General features: G+C 33.3%; 1 protein-coding gene across 1 annotated transcript; it reads right to left on the reverse strand.

Moving 5' to 3' along the window:
• Positions 1–2,356: 2,356 nt before the first annotated feature.
• Positions 2,357–12,145, reverse strand: LOC142634576 (uncharacterized). The gene is made up of 3 exons (XM_075808876.1): positions 11,954–12,145; positions 4,537–4,642; positions 2,357–4,431 (listed from the first exon to the last, which is right to left on the reverse strand). The coding sequence occupies exons 1-3, from the start codon at positions 12,143–12,145 to the stop codon at positions 2,357–2,359; spliced, it is 2,373 nt and encodes a 790-aa protein (XP_075664991.1).
• Positions 12,146–18,067: the final 5,922 nt, after the last annotated feature.

Consider the following 18,067-nt stretch of genomic DNA (forward strand, 5'->3'; position numbering starts at 1 on the left):
AATTGTGTAGATGATTGTGGGTTTACAATATCTAACTATCAAATGTTTTGCTAGGGTTTTCTCTCTAAAAGTCTCTTTACAATTTCGTGGGTAATGTGGGCTTATATAGTTTTGGAAAAGAAATGAGAAAAATACACTTTAAAAAATTTCAAGCAAAGATTTTCACGAGTCACTCGCAGGTTGGGCAAGTTGCAAAGTGATTTGCAAAATACAGCGTGGCCTAAGTCCTTTCAATTTCCAGCATGTGCCTCTCACGTGGCCTTTCGCAGGTCGTCCACTCATGAGCAAGTTGCGAACTTCACTATTTTCATAATTCTTCACCAAACTCTCACACTCAACCCTTACATTAAATCCCACAAACATACCGAGATATAATTAAACAAAATACAATCAAATTTGATACGAAATTAAAGCCAACAAAAACATTGTTGTAAATCACAACTTTACACTACGTATTTTGGCAACCTTGACTAAATGGTGATGCCAAAACTGTCAATGGTTTGCAAAGACTATGCTATAAAATGTTGTGGAACTCAAGACTTATTTTGCTAATTATTTTTTTTTATTTTTTATTATTACTTAAAAGAGAGAGTAATATTGTAGCTCATGCTCTAGCTAAGTTGTTTCTCCCTTTCCCTTGCATTCAAGTGTAATATTGACTTCCTCCCTTCCAATGTTTAAGAAGCTTGGGAGAGAGACATGTTGCTTGTATATTTTATTTCTTTGGCTGGTTAATGAAATGGAATGTTTGTTTATCAAAATCAACGTGACATCCTTTAAAGCTGTTTTTCTTTTTAATTTTTAATTTTTTTGGTTGGAGTGGGGTGGGGTTCATGTGGCAGTACAAATGTTATCAAATGTGAGTTCCCACATTATGTACTTAGATATTGTCTCAACAAAACTAAATAACTATAGTCATTGTAAATGTAGATTTTAAGTTTGATTTTTTTAAATCTTAATTAATAAACAAACGCAATTCAGAAAAAAAATAATAATAATAAACAAACCATTTTAGTTTAGTAATATTGTTGTTAAACATAAATTGGAATTAGAATGATAATAATACAATTAATAAAATCAGAAGAAATTTTGTAAAAATTTTTCAATTCTTTATTATTATTATTATTTTTTTGTTCAATATTTTTGTACATTAATACGGTTACATGCTAGTATATATTTATATTATTGTAATGGTTACTTATTGCAACTTACACGAATTGTTGATGGTATAATGCTTTATTATTTCTCTTGTATTTTTTCTAATTACTATTAATCTTATTAAATTTTTAATTAGTTTAATTGTACCTTTATTTCATTATATATTAAAGCATTTTTTAAGTTATATTTGTGTTATGACTTCTCAAACTTATTTAATAAATAATATATATTTAAAATAATTTATTTCACCAAACGGCTCTACCAATGATCCACCAATTTAACTAATTAACTTATGACTCAGCTTATGGACCAAGTCAACCTACCGTATGAGTTTAATTACTGTACAATAGATTATCCCTTTATTATTTGTTTTAGATATAAAATGGGTTTAATATATGGTGGGGTATACCTATTTATTGTTGTGTTTGTGCAAGTTAATGTGATTGGACAAATTTTCTATTGTGTAATATTAATGCACAATAGAACATGACCTATAAGAAACAAGTCAATAAAATTTTCAAGGAAAAAAAAGGGAAAAATGTAAAAAGACTATATGGGGTTTGGGTCAACTGCAAACTAACTTGGCATGCTATTAATTTTGTAGTATTGATTCCTAAGGTTAAGGATTTTCCCAATTGATGTCAATCACGATAACTATAATCGAAGGAAAATTATTATATATTATTATGCATATATCATTTTTATATTCTAGTGTCACATGCGCATAATGGTGACTATTTTTCCTCTTTTTTTTTTTTTGTTATTGAGTTTTTTAACTTATGACGTTCGCTCTTGATGATAGCTCTTTATCATCAAATCAAGACACCAATCAGTTTTTGATGCAGGCATGGATTGAATCAGAGATCTCTTATACAACCATTAGAAACTTTACTAGTTGAGCTAACTAGAATTCACAATTTCCGTTAATTATAGTAAACATAAATTCTATAAAGAATTTGAGGGAAAAGCCAAAAGTCCGTTAAAAAAGCCAAAAGGCCGTTAAAGCACAAACAGATTACAAGGGAAAAATAAATAGTAACTAATATTTGAACTGTGGCATATATCTTAATATTACTTATGTGCTATGAGAAGCGTCGAAAATGCATCCATAGTCAATAGTTATTCTTAGCATACAAACAGAGTTTTCTTTATGCTTCCTTTTTCGTTAATTTTTGCATAAAAAAACCATACAACTTAGTCACTGCACAATCAACTTAACCTTTGCATGGCCCGTTGAAATTTGATACTGTTCAGTAAAACCAAAATGAGCCATAAGAAGCCAGACATGAGTGAGTAGCTCTCCACCTCGCCTAAGCTGCTGAGCATGATTCTGCCATCCACAGTGACTTGCAGCATAAGATAGCATTTCCACCCAAACTTGTTCCACTAATTTCCATTTATTTTCTATACGAGAATTGTTTTCCAGGAATTGCAAAGACTTAGCCAGCCTACAAGCATCAAATAGAACTGACTTGCTTCTATCCCCTTTCACATCTGATGGAGGAATTTCAGTGTTCACTTCCTTTAAATTTAAGCAAGCTTGTGTTACATTCGTTATGGATTTTCTTTCCTTGAAAAATCCACGTGCCTCAGCACACGTGTCTCTAACTCTGGTCTCCCCAATCCCATTGGGCAGCATGAAGGGACACATAACAAGAAGATGCATCATATAATCCGATAACAACTTGCTAGCTTTACAGTATGAGTCACACATAGATGAACATTTTTTTTCCTGATCCCAATAATAGCACAAATCTGTTGCAATGTGCCAAAGAAGAATGCTTTTATCAAATTCTTCCTTAACACTTTGTTTAAGTAACTCAAGATTTTCGTCCTTGGTTTCATCAGATATATTCTCAATTTTTGCAATCACCTTGTCACCCCTATAAGCACAAAATTCATTGGCTTCACGCCCATCTGAATGATTAGCATCTATCCTGTTTTGAAACTCCTCAAAGATCAATATTTTTAATTCTGGAGGAACATCCACTGAATTATTGTACCGATACTTGGCAGGATTGTCTTTGAGGCAGTACCTTATTAGGTTGTATTGTCCCATGGCATTAGACCACCTCTTGTTTCTAGACCGCAGAATCAACGAGATGAAATGATACAAGAGATCCACCCCAAAATTCTTATGCTTCCTCAGCCATACTATTGTCCAGTCTGAGCAAACTAGCACTACAAATGCATAAAACTCTAGCAAAATAGCTCCAACCAGTAGTATATAAGTAATAGATACATCCACCCTCGAGTAGATGTGCTTCTCGATCTTAAAGAAAGCCACAAATACAGCGACTGTGCAAGTAGAAGTGATCAAACGAAAAACAACGCCCTTAAAAGAATGAACCAGAACTGCCTTTGTATGGAACACATCATACATGAATCCCAGCTCAACCTCAATCAATTTGAAAGCCTCATCACAGGAACTTGTCTTGATGAAGTATTGACTCTTCTGGATATCATGAAAGCTTAGGATGAGATTTGCGGGTAGCTTTTTGAAAATTTCAAAGAACATGTAGGCCGTATTTAGAATGCGTGCTTCTGGAATTCTGCTATCAGTTTCTACACCTTCATAGGAATAATTCTCCTCTTTCTGAGCATCCTGCTTTTTTTCTGAACAAACCTTGAACCCCTCCTGTTTCTTTGACTTATACTCCTCCATGAATCTGGCATAGTTGGGGCCAGGATCAGGAGGAGAAAGCATGGAGTCTCTAAAATGCTCACTGCTCGCAGACATCAGAACCCAAGTCCTTTCTCCATACTTGATGATCCCAGCAAAAAATATTGGAATTGCCATGAAATAAAGCGCATTAGTACTTGTCCATGTTGTAAGGAAAACATACACAACCCCTCCCACCTGGACAAGTAGCCCAAGCAAGTGCCTCAGCCACAACTCATTGTCTTCCAAGGAGTAGGCAGTAATGGTATCAGGGCCACCAAGGTGCAGAAGAAGAAATGGTGCCCAAAAAACTGTTATAACATAGTTTGGGTCTACAAAACCGCCTTCAGATTCTCCTTGGTTGCTGGAAAGCACGCCGAGTGAAGCTGTTGCAACTGTATCTGCCCACAAGTAAGCAAGCCAAAGAATGATTCTGACCCAGTTCCTTCTCGAGTGATTTCTACTTTTGCCAAGCACCATGAGGATGCCTTGTAAGAATAGACTAAAAATAACCATACTTCGAAGCTCCCACTTGTTCCAAAGTGTTTTCACACTTTCGGGGAGGATTTCTATTGCCTTTCTCTTCCTTGAGAAGAACATACCAGCTACAACTGAAAAGGCAAAAGCAAAAACATTAGAACATCTAAAAGAGATATTGAGATATAGGCCATTCAATAAAAAAAGAAAAGAATCCATAAATGAATTAGTGATCTTACAAGGAGCAAACATCATCTTTCTTTTCCCAGACTTGAGGAGTGGCTTATCGCTATCAAGACTTGCAGGCGCAGGACCTGCCTGTGCTGGTTTTCTTTTCAGTAATGGCTAGAAGGAATGCAAAAGAGAATATGGGCATACTGTATTAATTAAAACTAGTTTCAGATCACCTGAGTTGTGCGTGATAATTTCTTTTAGTAAAATATTATTTTAGTCCCTAAATTTTGTAATTTTTTTTTTCTAAATTAGTTTTATCATATTGTCCATAATATCATTTATAACATTTCTTATATAATTTCTATTATTATTGGAGATTATTTCATTTTTAATTATGATAAGAAATATAATTTCTCTAGTTAGAGTTTAATTAGTTTTAAGTTAATTTATATTTTGTATTATTATATTTAATTATTGATTATTGATTTAATTAAGTAAATATAATGGTAAATTTAATTGCACTGTAAACTTTGTAATCTATATAGTTAATTTTATAACCTTAATTTGATCCTCACGTGCATCACTAGCTAGTCTAGCTTATTGACCTCGTGTTTCCAAATCCACACCCTCTTATCTTTCAAGTTTGTCTCAAATAATATTTTTCAATAAGGTATGCTGGCCAGGGAGAAGGCAGCGGACCAGCCATGATGATAGGACTGCTTACCAATTTTTTTGAATAAGAGAGCTCCCTGTCAAAACTATACCACATGAAACTAGGATTTTTGCCCAATTGTCAAATGGTTCCTGTTATATTAACGTATAACGGTATACGTTTTTTTTTTTTTTTTTTTTATGGAAAATTAATATATAAATAGTGTGATTGGCCAAGTAGTAAAATTTTACGTTAAATAATAAATAAATAAAAAGTAGTTAACATATATAATATATAATTGAATTTAAAATCTTGGTATTAAGCTTGTTGCTATGTCTATATACTAATATATTATATGATTTAAACACATGGAGGGCGTTCAGCAAAGGAAAACACAAAAGGAGATGGGGAAGCGTCATGTATTTAGTTTAACAACTTCATGAGCACTTTTTACTTTTTATAAATATTCAACGAATTTAGTAATCTATGCAATGAAATTTTGGGAAGAGTCTTGTAATTCAATTAATTGATACTTCATAACATTTTCAAGATATCTAGAACTCAAATCATTCGTTACCTATTGTTATTATTGAATTATCAAAGTCTAAATGAACAACATTTGACTTACAACTTAAAACAGCTAATAGTCTAACTACCATTATTTTATTTGGGAACGATTTGTGTCCAGTAGCTAGTTCTACTGGACACGTTAGAATACAGACACATGTCAAAATTTTGTTCATGATCTGATCATTAATCATGGTTGATGACAAGCTAAACTCACTCTTGGCCATTGTATAAAACGTAGTTTAGAAACTCTTTAGGTTTGGGGCAGAAGAGATAATGTTGGGGTGTGGAGCTCTGCAATAACCTCTCCTATTTATAGGCATCAGAACTGGAATAAGGTGAAGAGCAAACACTTGGAAGGGGAACAAAAGTATGGTCCATCTAGGCAAAGAAATTATACAATACTCTAGGGTCACAATTATTTCGCAATTGCTCCTCTATCATAATAATATATCCCACTAATTTTCCATCTTGTTGAGGTACATCTACTACTCATGCATGAAAGCACACGTGTTTAATGGAATACAAATTCTCTATTCTACCTTTTATCTTATACTTTGTACCTCACAAATTGTCCATAAATTCTTTTTACTTTCTTTATAAATAAACAAAGTTTAAGATGGAAAAATCACACATGACATACCACAATTAGCAAAGTAAAAAATGGAATACAAAAAGTGAGACAAAATATTTATATTGGATTTAATGGATTAGATTCAGTCAACTTAATATGATTGTAAAACATGACTCCCCTTGTTTACATGATTCACTGATTAATACCACCAAGTTAGCTAAACTAATAAAGTATCTTGTCCTTGAATAAAGGATTCGAGTTTAACCTACTATACTAAAAATTGATTGGTATCCTGACCTCATGATAAAGAATAATTATCATAATGTACTATATGTCATAAATTGTAATTATGTTGTCTCTTTCAGAGAGAGAAAATACTATGGAGAATGAGTCTTCCCAAAAACTTTTAGATTTAATTTCAAGAATTATTCAAGACCCAGTACAATAACAATAATAAATAAATAAATAACAAAAAATAAATATAAAAAACAGTCTTATATAATAATAATAATAATAATAATAATAATAATAATAATAATAATAATTATTGAATGTTCAAAAAGTGTGTAAAACACCTATGAACGTTTAGACTCCCAATTTACAAATTACCAACACAAACTTATTATCAAACAATGTATGTGCAGAATATGAAAATAAACTAAATCAGAATTAGTAAAACAATCTAAACTGAAATTAATCACAATTACAACAGCAATTAAAATGTAAAGATTAAGGAAAGAGAGATGCAAATACAAAAACAACACAACGATGTGTTATCGAAGAGGAAACAGAAGTCATCGGCGTAAAACCTCTCCACCACTCTCCAAGCGGTCAATAATTCACTAGAGAATGAAGTTGGGATACATGAACAGCAGAAGACCCTCCAAGCCTAATATACCCAGTGTACCTAAGCCCTCCAAGCTTCTTGGTCCAACGAGGTTATGCCGAACCTTTGTCTTCTCTAGCTTACTGGATTCTACTATAGCCCATAACATCAACCAAAATCAATTGGTCCCTTCCTAACTACTTCCCAAGCACCAAATAATATTCTCACACACCAAATAACCTTCTCACAGATATGGGTATGATGAAAAAATGATTTGGCTAAATGTACCTCTCAATGATGTAACAATGAAGAGGGTAAGAGTAGAGGAATTTCAAGAATCAATAGATGAAGATTGTGATTGAGTCAATTTTGTTTTTTCTCTAGGGTTTCTTTCTCAAAATTCTCTCTAGAAGCTCTCTACAATACATGGGTATAAGGGATATTTATATTGGTGTGTGTTTGGAATGCGAAAGGTCAGTTTTAGCCAAACAGGGCATTCTGGCCACTCGAGCTCGCGACTGGAACAAGTCACGAGTTTGAGTCACGAGCTAACTGCCTAGCCAGCTGGAGGTTTTGTCTTGTAGTGCGACAGCTGGCGTAACCCTTCAGTTCCCCCTGCATGCTTCACACGTGTGCCTCTTTTTAGCGACTCGTCAGTTGAGAGCCAATCGCGAGCCCTTGCTTGAGTGCACACTTTTAAGTTTTTCTCCATACTTTCTCACACACTACCCTTACATGATTCACACCTAAATACAAGACTTTCTAAATGTTGAATTACAAGCAAATTGGCATAGAATAAAGTCAACAAAATGATTGAATAAATTCAATCTTACAATCTCTCCCTTTGGATATTCCGTGACAAAACCCTTGAACAAATTCTAGACTTAACATATGAGTTGGGAACAGTTGAACAAAACTCACTCACACCTAACTCTATAATCTGTGAAACTCTTGAACCATATAGACAAGTGTATCCTGAAAACAACAACACAATACGATCATTGTAAGCAGAAAACTTGAAATATATATGGAGCAAGCATAATGCGATCAAGCAATAATGAATAACAACTATAAAGCGTGGCTTGACAAAAAAAACAATTACAATAAATAGTGACTGCAATGATCATTCTCATAACAAATGAACATCCGAACATGCAAGCATATAAACTCAATGCAAAGGATCATTTGCATGTCCAACACTCAATAAATACAATAACACAAGGTAATTCCATCAAGGATATAAAAGCCAACAAGGACACAATAGTGATGTACTTAAAGAAATGCATAACATTAACAACAAGTACTAAGCTACAAAGCATGGGTACAAAATATAAAGTACTGTTTTAGATAACTAAGCATTATCATTAACTATGAGCAAAGCAAAAACATAGTTAATATAGCACAAAGCTCTTTCTCTGTTTCTCCCTCTATCATATCACTCTCCCTATCATGAATCATAGGAGCTGTGATGAACTTGTAACATTTATACCTGTAACTTGCAACACTTGCACAAAATACATTAAACCCTCAAGGTAAAACAAGTAATAAGCTGACAAGTATAATGTAACAAGTAAATTGCGATCAAGTAAACATAATGTAAAATATATGAGCAACTTGACCATACACCCAAAACAGTCATATAGAAATGACTACAATGATCACATAACAAAGCAAATGAGCATCTGAACATGCATTCAATGAAGCACAATAGCATAAGGAAGTATGCATGTTCAACAGACAAACACAATGCAATGAGAACAACAAAGAATAAATACTAAACATAACTCAAAGCACCATACAACAAACAAGAAAACAAACATAAAGAAACACAAACAAAACAAAGTTTTCTTATTAACACAATGTCTTCTCCTCCTTGGTATATGCATCTCCCCTATGGAATAACTCTCCCCCTACACACGTGCACGAGAAATAGAATTTCTTCTCCTAAGAATGTGCACAAAAACTCTCCAGTATACTTTCTAGAGAATACTCTCCCACTTTTTGTCACGAATAGACAAATGGTCAAGGAGAAACGAGAGCAAGAGATGAAGGAATGAACAATGATAATGATACATGAGGGATGCGAGATGAATGAGAAAATGAAGCTCAAACCTAAGACAAAACAAAATGCTACAAAACATAAGGTAAACATGACATGCTAGGATGATGAAACAAGGTATAGAACAATGCATAATATGGGTAGCAAAGGTGTGTGCAAGAGGTGGCTATGTGCAATGCATGACTAAAGTATTGAAAATGCACATGTGGGGCAAGGTGTGTAAAATACACAACCCATGAACCAAACATGATTTTAGTGAGGAAACATGAGAAACCCCAAAGTTTGGTACTCATTAGAGTCCAATCAAGTGAGAAAATTCCTAAGAGGCATTTTATCAAACACTTAGCGTGCACACTATGAACAACAATATAAAACAATGCATGAACAACATGAAATCCATCCTTAATACATGTTCTTTTTGCAACAGGGGGCTAACATCCAAAGCAAATCATCAAAAGAAACCAATCTTATACAAAAATTTGACAAAAAAATAAGTTTTCTCAACCCTTATGACGAAAACCTCAACCAAGAGCACAAAACTCTCCAAAACATAATTTAAGGATCCAAAACAACAAAAGAGTTTAAAATTACCTTAGAGATGTTAATGGAATGAAAAACCATTCAAATTGATTGGGTTTTGATGTAAAAATATTGAAAGAGGGGTTTTAGAGAAGATGGGAGAGGTTTAAAACAGATTTCTCACAAAAAGCTCTTTAAAAAGCTATTTCTGGGTGTTTCGTGACTAGGAAAGTCGCGAAGATTTTCGTGAGTCGCGGGATAAGTCGCGAAAGTTTTTGGATGAACTCGTGACTGGGGTTTTGTGACTGGTGAGTTGCAAGATGAGTTGTGAAAATTTTCGCGAGTCTCGAGTAGGTTGCGAATGAGTTGCGAAAAACTCTGACCCTTGTTTTTTCAACACAACACATTTTTAAAATAATGAGAACAAAGTAAGCACTAAACATGAACACAAAGAGTGATAAAAATCACTTCCAAATACATATAAAATTATAAAAAATCTTTTTGGTTTGATCCATATATAGTTGAACACACACACATCACATTTAAACAAGTACAATCGAATAAATGAATAAGGCATTCATTGAACATTAAGCATATGTATTGTGTATGTGTATCAAATGTGGATTAGTCTTTAGTCTAGAGTGAAGTTTCAATGATTAATTCAATCAAGTCATACGTAACTAATACTAAGTCAAGTGGTCTATCTCAATTATAGAAATGAACATATATGGCATCCCACAAGAAAATGATTACATATCTTTGAAGCTTTTCATTTGGCTTCTTTACAATTCATAACATTTGATCATTTTTTATCTTTACATCTTTTTTTGAGATCGATTCCTGAAATTTTTGATATTTCAAATGGATGAACAAGCCTTTGGCTTTTGGGCACCATACATTTTCAATACAAGTCGCTTTCTCTTTTTCCTAGTCAAATATTAGTATGTGCGACGGCTTTTGCAGCTCATTATCTATTTTTATTTTGAGATTTATATTTGTTAAGCTCTTTAAGCAAAAACAATAAAAAGTGTAGGAAGATATATAGGCACAAGTCTACGCAAGTATCAAAACCATCAAAACTATTGACCAATCATTCATGACAAATTTGAAGATCAATTTGCAATAATCACACATAGATTTCAAGATTTTTCTCACAAAGATAGATGTGCATACAAAATAAGCTAAGCTCGTAAATGTACTACGCCATTAGTACGAAGGTGTAAGGCCAAACTCACATGAGATATATACTCAAACATATATGATCAAACTTTTTGAATTTTTCACTTTTTATGTGTTTTAGGATTTTTTACACACACAAAAACAAAAGCATAAAAGTAAAATCAAATGCAAAAACAACAAAAACAATGCATGTAAAGAGATGCATGATGCACAAATGCATAATAATGAAGTATCTAATGCATGGAGGGTCCAACAAAGATCGAAAGAATTAGATCAAGGACCAAAAGAGCAAAAGCTTAACCATAGGAACCCTTCCTCATCCAAATAGAGCAATTGTTTGGAATGGGTGTCTCATGAGAAGTGAGACAAGGGTTGTAAGAATGAGAATTGGAGATGCGCATAGTCCAGGAATTAAGAGCATTAAACACTTTTTTTAATAACATGTTATTTTCACTCAAATCCGGTTTACCTTTTTTAGCACAACTTCCAAAAAGTTCAAGTTTCTCTTTTCTTTTGGTTCTTTTAAGAGCATGAAACTTAGAGCAATGAGGTGTTAGATGACCAAAAACACTACAATGGTGACAAACAATGTGTTTAGGTCTACTAGGCTTTTTGGGAAGGGATCTAACAACATGGTTTTGTTCTCTCTTCAACTTATGACATTGAGGTCTTATATGACCAATCACATCACAGTGGTGACAAGTTTGAACAAACTTAGATCCCTCCAAAGCCTTAGGTTGAGACCTAAACTGAGGCTTTGACTTAACAGCCTTTCTCTCCACCTTTTGATTTCTTTTATGTGGAGAAATGTACACCAATTTTTCCTTTGAGGTAGAACACACAATAGGCACAAAATCAGGTACCACAATATGATTGCAACAAATATTTTTATCATTTTTAGCAATAGGTTCAACAATCAAACACTTGGCATGCATTTTAAGAGATTCATTTTCACATTTTAGCTCATCAACAAGCTTGTTAGACAAAACAAGTTTAGTATCCAAGTCCACATTTAAACACTCTAACTCCTTTAGTTTTTCAAGAGAATTTTCAGTAAGTTTCTTATACTTTTCAACTAATTTATTGGATTCATTGAGCTTAGCAACTAAATCCTCCTTTTCACCAATGAACCTGCTCAAATTCTTATGACACTTCTTAGCCTTTTTCTTCAAGAGTTTGATGTTTGGAATATCAACAACACCCATAACTTCAAGTAACATGTCATCAAAATTATGATGATTTACACTCATAGAGGCATTATCACAAACACATGGCATGTTACACTCATATACATCCATAGAAGTATACAAAGCATTATCTATGGCAAAAACAAAACACAAGGGGTCAAGGATCACACTTAGGTAATGAAACCAAATAAGTGTACATGATCTGATACCAATTCAATGTTCAAAAAGTGTGTAAAACACCTATGAATGTTTAGACCCCCAATTTACAAATTACTAATACAAACTTATTATCAAACAATGTATGTGCGGAATATGAAAATAAGCTAAATTAGAATTGGTAAAACAATCTAAACCGAAATTAATCACAACCATAGCAGTAATTAAAAGGTAAATATTAAAGAAAGAGAGATGAAAACACAAAGACAACACAACGATGTATTATCGAAGAGGAAACCGAAGTTCTCGGCCTAAAACCTCTCCGCTGCCCTCCAAGCGGTCAATAGTCCACTAGAGAATGAAGTTGGGATACATGAACAGCAGAAGACCCTCCAACCTAATCTATCCAGTGTACCTAAGCCCTCCAAGCTTCTTGCTCCAACGAGGTTACGCTGAACCGTTGTTTTCTCTAGCTCACCGGATTCTGCTATAGCCCATAGCATCAACCAATATCAATTGGTCATTTTCTAACTGCTTCCCAAGCACCAAATAACCTTCTTATAGATATAGGTATGGTGAGAAAAGGATTTGGCTAAATGTAGCTCTCAAGGATGTAACAATGGAGAGGGAGAAAGTAGAGGAATTTGGAGAATCAAAAGATGAAGATTGTGGTTAAGTCAATCTTGTTTTTCTCTAGGATTTCTCTCTCAAAATTCTCTATAGAAGCTCCCTACAATAGGTGGGTATAATGGATATTTATATTGGTGTGTGTTTGGAATGCGAAAGGTCAGTTTTAGCCAAACAAGGCATTTTAGCTACTCGAGCTCGCGATTGGAACGAGTCGCGAGCTAATTGTCTGGCCAACTGGAGGTTTTGTCATATAGTGCGACAGTTGGCGTGACCTTTCAGCTCCCTCTACATGCTTCACACTTGTGCCTCTTATTGGCGACTCGCAGGTCGCGAGGTCTAGTCATGAGCCCTTGCTTAAGTGCACACTCTTAAGTTTTTCTTCACACTCTCTCACACACTACCCTTACACGATTCCCACCTAAATACAAGGGTTTCTAAATGCTGAATTACAAGCAAATTGGCACGAAATAAAGCCAACAAAATGATTGAGTAAATTCAATCTTATAATAATAATAATAATAATAATAATAATAGTAGTAGTAGTAGTAGTAGTAGTAGGTTATTAATTGAATTAATTGGTTTTAGTATGAAACTAAAACCATTTTTATCATATCATCATTTGTTGTGGGGAAAAAAAAAATCTTCTCAATTTTTAAGAGTGGACTTAATTGAAATTAAAGCTCTTCTCAATTGTTAAACCTCTTTATCATAAAAACTTAAAACTAAACCTCCTTTCTAGGGCTTAATTTGTAGCTTAGTGATATATCTTACTCTCTTTTATGAAGAGAGATAGGGTTCATGTTAGGTTCTAAATATTTTGGATTGAATGTTTAGGAACTAATTTTTATTGTATGCTGGCAATCTGAGTACAAACACATGTCTAGTATAAGATATTTATGTCTTAGTAAGGTTTTAGGCATTGCTTAAGTTGATACAAGTCAAGATTCAAGAACATATAAGCTGCAAAAAGAAGAATTTAGAAACTACTAAGCTCAACTGATCGAGAGAGGGCTTCGACCAATTGAGACATTGATTCTGCAGATTTTAAAGAAGGCCCAAAAGCCCACAAAACATTTATAGTTTGAGTCCAACACTGCTAGGTATAAAACTAAAAACCTAGTAAACATTTTTCAAGTCTTGTGAGTTAATCCTGTGAGATCTGTGAGGTTTTGTAACATTCTAATTCAACAAGCACCTACTTGAGATCAAATCTATATTGCTAGTACCGGTGGAGTTAAGTTGCCGCATCAACCTTTGGGTGGGGTTCTCAAAGTCACAAACTGGAGTGTTTGTGTACAACAGGTTCATAATAGAAGAGTTCGTGGATTCAGAGCTACATGTAGCCACGTGAGTAAGTACTACATGAGATAACAATAAATTTAAGGTTAAGTTTATTGTAAAAACTTCAATTCTATTAATGAATTGTTGCCTTTTGAACTTTTTAGGTTGAATCCTCCCACAGATTTTTTACCTTAAAGCTAGATTATTTTATTGGTTTCCTGGTTCATCACATCTTGTGTCATTTAATTTTCGCTTATTGATTGAATGTGATGTATTTTTAATCCTGACTTGCATAATTAACCTAAGTAACAACTTGTATAATTTATTGGATTAAACAAACTATGTTCTAAAATGATTCCTATGCTTTAAATTCAAAAATTTCATGTTTCTTAAAAGATTTTGAAATCAGGGTTCATGTGGTGAGAAATTGGGGATTTTGTTCAATTGGGCTAGATTAGGTATAATTTATCTTTGTTATTGATTGTTTATAACATGTTTCAAACTTGTGGTGATGATCAATTGTGCAATTTATGTTCTTCGTAAATTGGAGATTTTTTCATAAAACTTGTTTTCTTGATCAATTTTCAAACCAATGTGAATTTGAACACCTCCATGCATTAGTTTCATGCATCATTGGAGCCAATGCATCATGCATCATGTAGATTTTCAAGATTGCATATATATATATATATATATATATATATATATATATATATATATATATATATATATATCCTATTTATCTCTCTAATGCAGTCTGCCTTGGTTTTGTTTGTGTTTTTTTGTTCTCTCCCTTTGTTGTTCTTAGAAATGGATCCTAAGAAATTCAAAACCAAAGCCAAAAGAGGTTCTAAGGATACATCTACCTCTTGTGAACCTTTCGGTTCAAATAGGTTTCATACTTTAGCAAACCATTGAAAGTATGAGTCCTTAGTCAAGTTTAGATCCATTTGGTGTGAAAGGAAAGTTGTTCTAGATGAGCTTGAGCATTTTGTTAGGAAAAATGTAGTGTTTAGGGGCTGGTTATCTATTTGTAGTGGTTTAGAGTCTCCTGCCACTACTATAATTAGAGATTTCTAGTCTAACTTGTTTGTCTATTCTAGTGTATTTGGTGATCACTACTTGACTACTTGGATTCGAGGTGAGGAGTATCAAATCACTAATAAAGTAGTGGCTGATGCTCTCTCAATTCCTATTGTCAGTTGCCCACATATCCACACACTATGTCTCCCTCAATTGATGACATCATGTCACTTCTATGTGGCAAACCAATGATATGGGGTACTAAGCCCAAACTTAACTCTCATATGTTAATTGAGGTTAACTATCTACTATTTAGGATTGCTTGCCATAATATCTTTCCTATTTCTCATGTGCATACAATTACTATTGAATGGTATATATTTTGATATGCTCTCATCACAAGTGCTTCTATTTGTCTCCCTTCTCTCTTCACTCAAACAATTGTTGAGGTCAATAGAAAATTGTACAATAAACAACAACTCTTCTACCCTATTTCTATCCTTAGGATCTTAGAATATCTTGAATTTAAAAGTATCTCCTCTTCTAAGCTTGTTCTTCAAATGGCACCCATAGGAGATACAATTCTAAAGCAACACAATGCCCAAACAAAGATAGCAGAACCAAGTGAAGGAATAGGAAAAAGATAGAGTGGAATCTACACAAGAAGATAAGAATTTTGATATTGTTGCTACTGCTGCTGGTCCTTCTAAAACTTCTCCTCTCTCCATTCCATGCTTAAGAGAGTTCTTGAGACACAGTCATCACAACAGATTATGATGGAGACATTTATGACAACTTAGGCAGCTCATGGATAGCTTTTGAATTTATTGATATCTGATGTTGCTTCCTTGAGACTAGAGCTTAGTGAGTATATAAGTTCTTTTCTACCACCTCCACCTTCAGATGATTGAGATGATTACCATTGGCATTTTGTAACAAAAAAGGGGAGTAGTTGTGTGAGAGATCTTATACTTAGGGGGAGTAAATTTTAGCAGATTTTGACTGTTAATGATAGTTTTTTGGCAGATTTTGTACCCAGGAGGAGTTCTTGTAGTTTTTATTAATTTTGTTTAGCTTTCCTTTTAACTTTTTTCACAAAATAAACTTGATGATAATCTTGATGATCATAAGATATTTTGGTTTATTGTTTTCATTTTGTTTTACTAAGTTATGTTAATACCATATTTTCCACACATGTGTTTATGATTTGTTTTCAGTGTTTCGGGAATCTATAGGTTAATTCTTGAATGAAGCTGCTGCCTATTATTGTAACTTGTAGATAGTAGATTATGATTAAATTGTATTGGGCAATTACTTGTATTGGGTTAGTTCTTGAATTTGAGCAGTACATGTTGAATGTATGTTTTGTCACAAATTGCCAAGGGAGAGATTGTTAGGTTCTAAATATTTAGGACTAAATGTTTAGCTACTAATTTTTATTGTATGTTGGCAAACCGAGTACAAAAACATGTCCAGTATAAGATATTTATCTCTTAGTAAGGTTTTAGATATTGCTCAAGTTGATAAAAGTCAATATTTTAGAACATATAAGCTATCGAACGAAGAATTCAGTAATTGCTAAGCTCGACCGATCGAGAGAGTCCATCGAGTGATCGAGACATAGATTCTGCAGATTTCAAAGAAGGCCCAAAAGCCCGTGAAACTTTTAGGGTTTGAGTTCAAAACTTCTAGGTATGAAAGGAAAATACTAATACAAGTTTTTCAAGGTTTGTGAGTTACTCCTATGAGATTTGTGAGATTTTGTAACCTTCTAACTCAACAAGCACCTACCGGAGATCAGATCTATATTGCTATTACTGGTGGAGTTAAGTTGCTACATCAAAGCAACTACTATAGATGATTTAAAGCTTTGAGTAGGGTTCTCAAAGTCACAATTAGGAGTGTTTGTGTGCAACAAATTCATAATAGAAGAGTCCATTAATTCGGAGCTACGTGAGGTCACGTGAGTAAGTACTACATGAGGTAGCAGTAGATTTAGGGTTAAGTCTATTGTAAGAACTTCCATTATATTAGTGAATTGTTGCCTTGTGGATTGTATAGATTAAATTCTCCCAAATGTTTTACCTTGAAACTGGATTGTTTTATTGGTTTTACTGGGTCATCACATCCTGTGTCATTTAATTTCCGCTTATTGATTAAATGTGATGTATGTTTAATCCTGACTTACATAATTAACCTATGTAACAACTTGGATAATCTATTGGATTTAAAAAAAATTTGTTTTAACAATGGTTTAAATAACTAACAATTCAAATCTCTCATCCCTTATTATTGTAACAATTTATTTATTAAAAAAATAAATTAATAAACAAAGAGCCTTATAACTCAAAAAGGATCTTGAGAATTCAATCTCGCCTCCCCAACTATCAAATTGTTAAAAAAAAAAATTATACTTCCTACTACTTATTCAAGGACAAAAAAAACTTTATGATTTGAAACTGGAGAGTAAACAACAAAAACAATATTGCGCAAATTAAATAGAATCAAAACAACAAACACGTACTATGGTGATGCAGGGAAAATTGACAGAAAAACCATTGTATGAGTTTAGCGACCAACCCTAAGGAAAAGCTCTGTATGAGCATCATAAATGGTTGACAAGCTAAACTCACTTGACCACAGTATAAAAAGTCGTTTAGAAACTCACACTTGGAAGGGGAACAAATATGCAGGGCCGCTAGATGTAATTGGGGAATTAAGGTAGTAATTTTAAATTAAATGGGGCTATTGTAATTAAATATTAATTAATAAATTTATTTAATATTAATGAAAACAAGGTTAATTTGTTGAATTACAAAAGTAATTTTATGAGTTTAGAAATTTTTTTTAAAAAATATTATGAATTAATAGTAATACAAAACAAATTAAAGTTAATTTCATATAAAGAATCGAATATCGTAATTAAAGAATAAAAATTTTAAA

This window comes from Castanea sativa, chromosome 5 (genome assembly GCF_040712315.1).
Source record: "Castanea sativa cultivar Marrone di Chiusa Pesio chromosome 5, ASM4071231v1".
NCBI lineage: Eukaryota > Viridiplantae > Streptophyta > Magnoliopsida > Fagales > Fagaceae > Castanea > Castanea sativa.

Bases quoted from the DNA above. Each gene is read 5' to 3' on its own strand.
- LOC142634576 (XM_075808876.1), bottom strand. From the start codon at position 12,145: ATGGATGTATATGAGTGTAACATGCCATGTGTTTGTGATAATGCCTCT. The intron at 4,643-11,953 runs GTTGCTAAGCTC...CATTCCTTCTAG, and splicing joins TTGGTGAAAAGGAGGATTTA to CCATTACTGAAAAGAAAACC. The intron at 4,432-4,536 runs GTAAGATCACTA...TTGCCTTTTCAG, and splicing joins AAAGATGATGTTTGCTCCTT to TTGTAGCTGGTATGTTCTTC.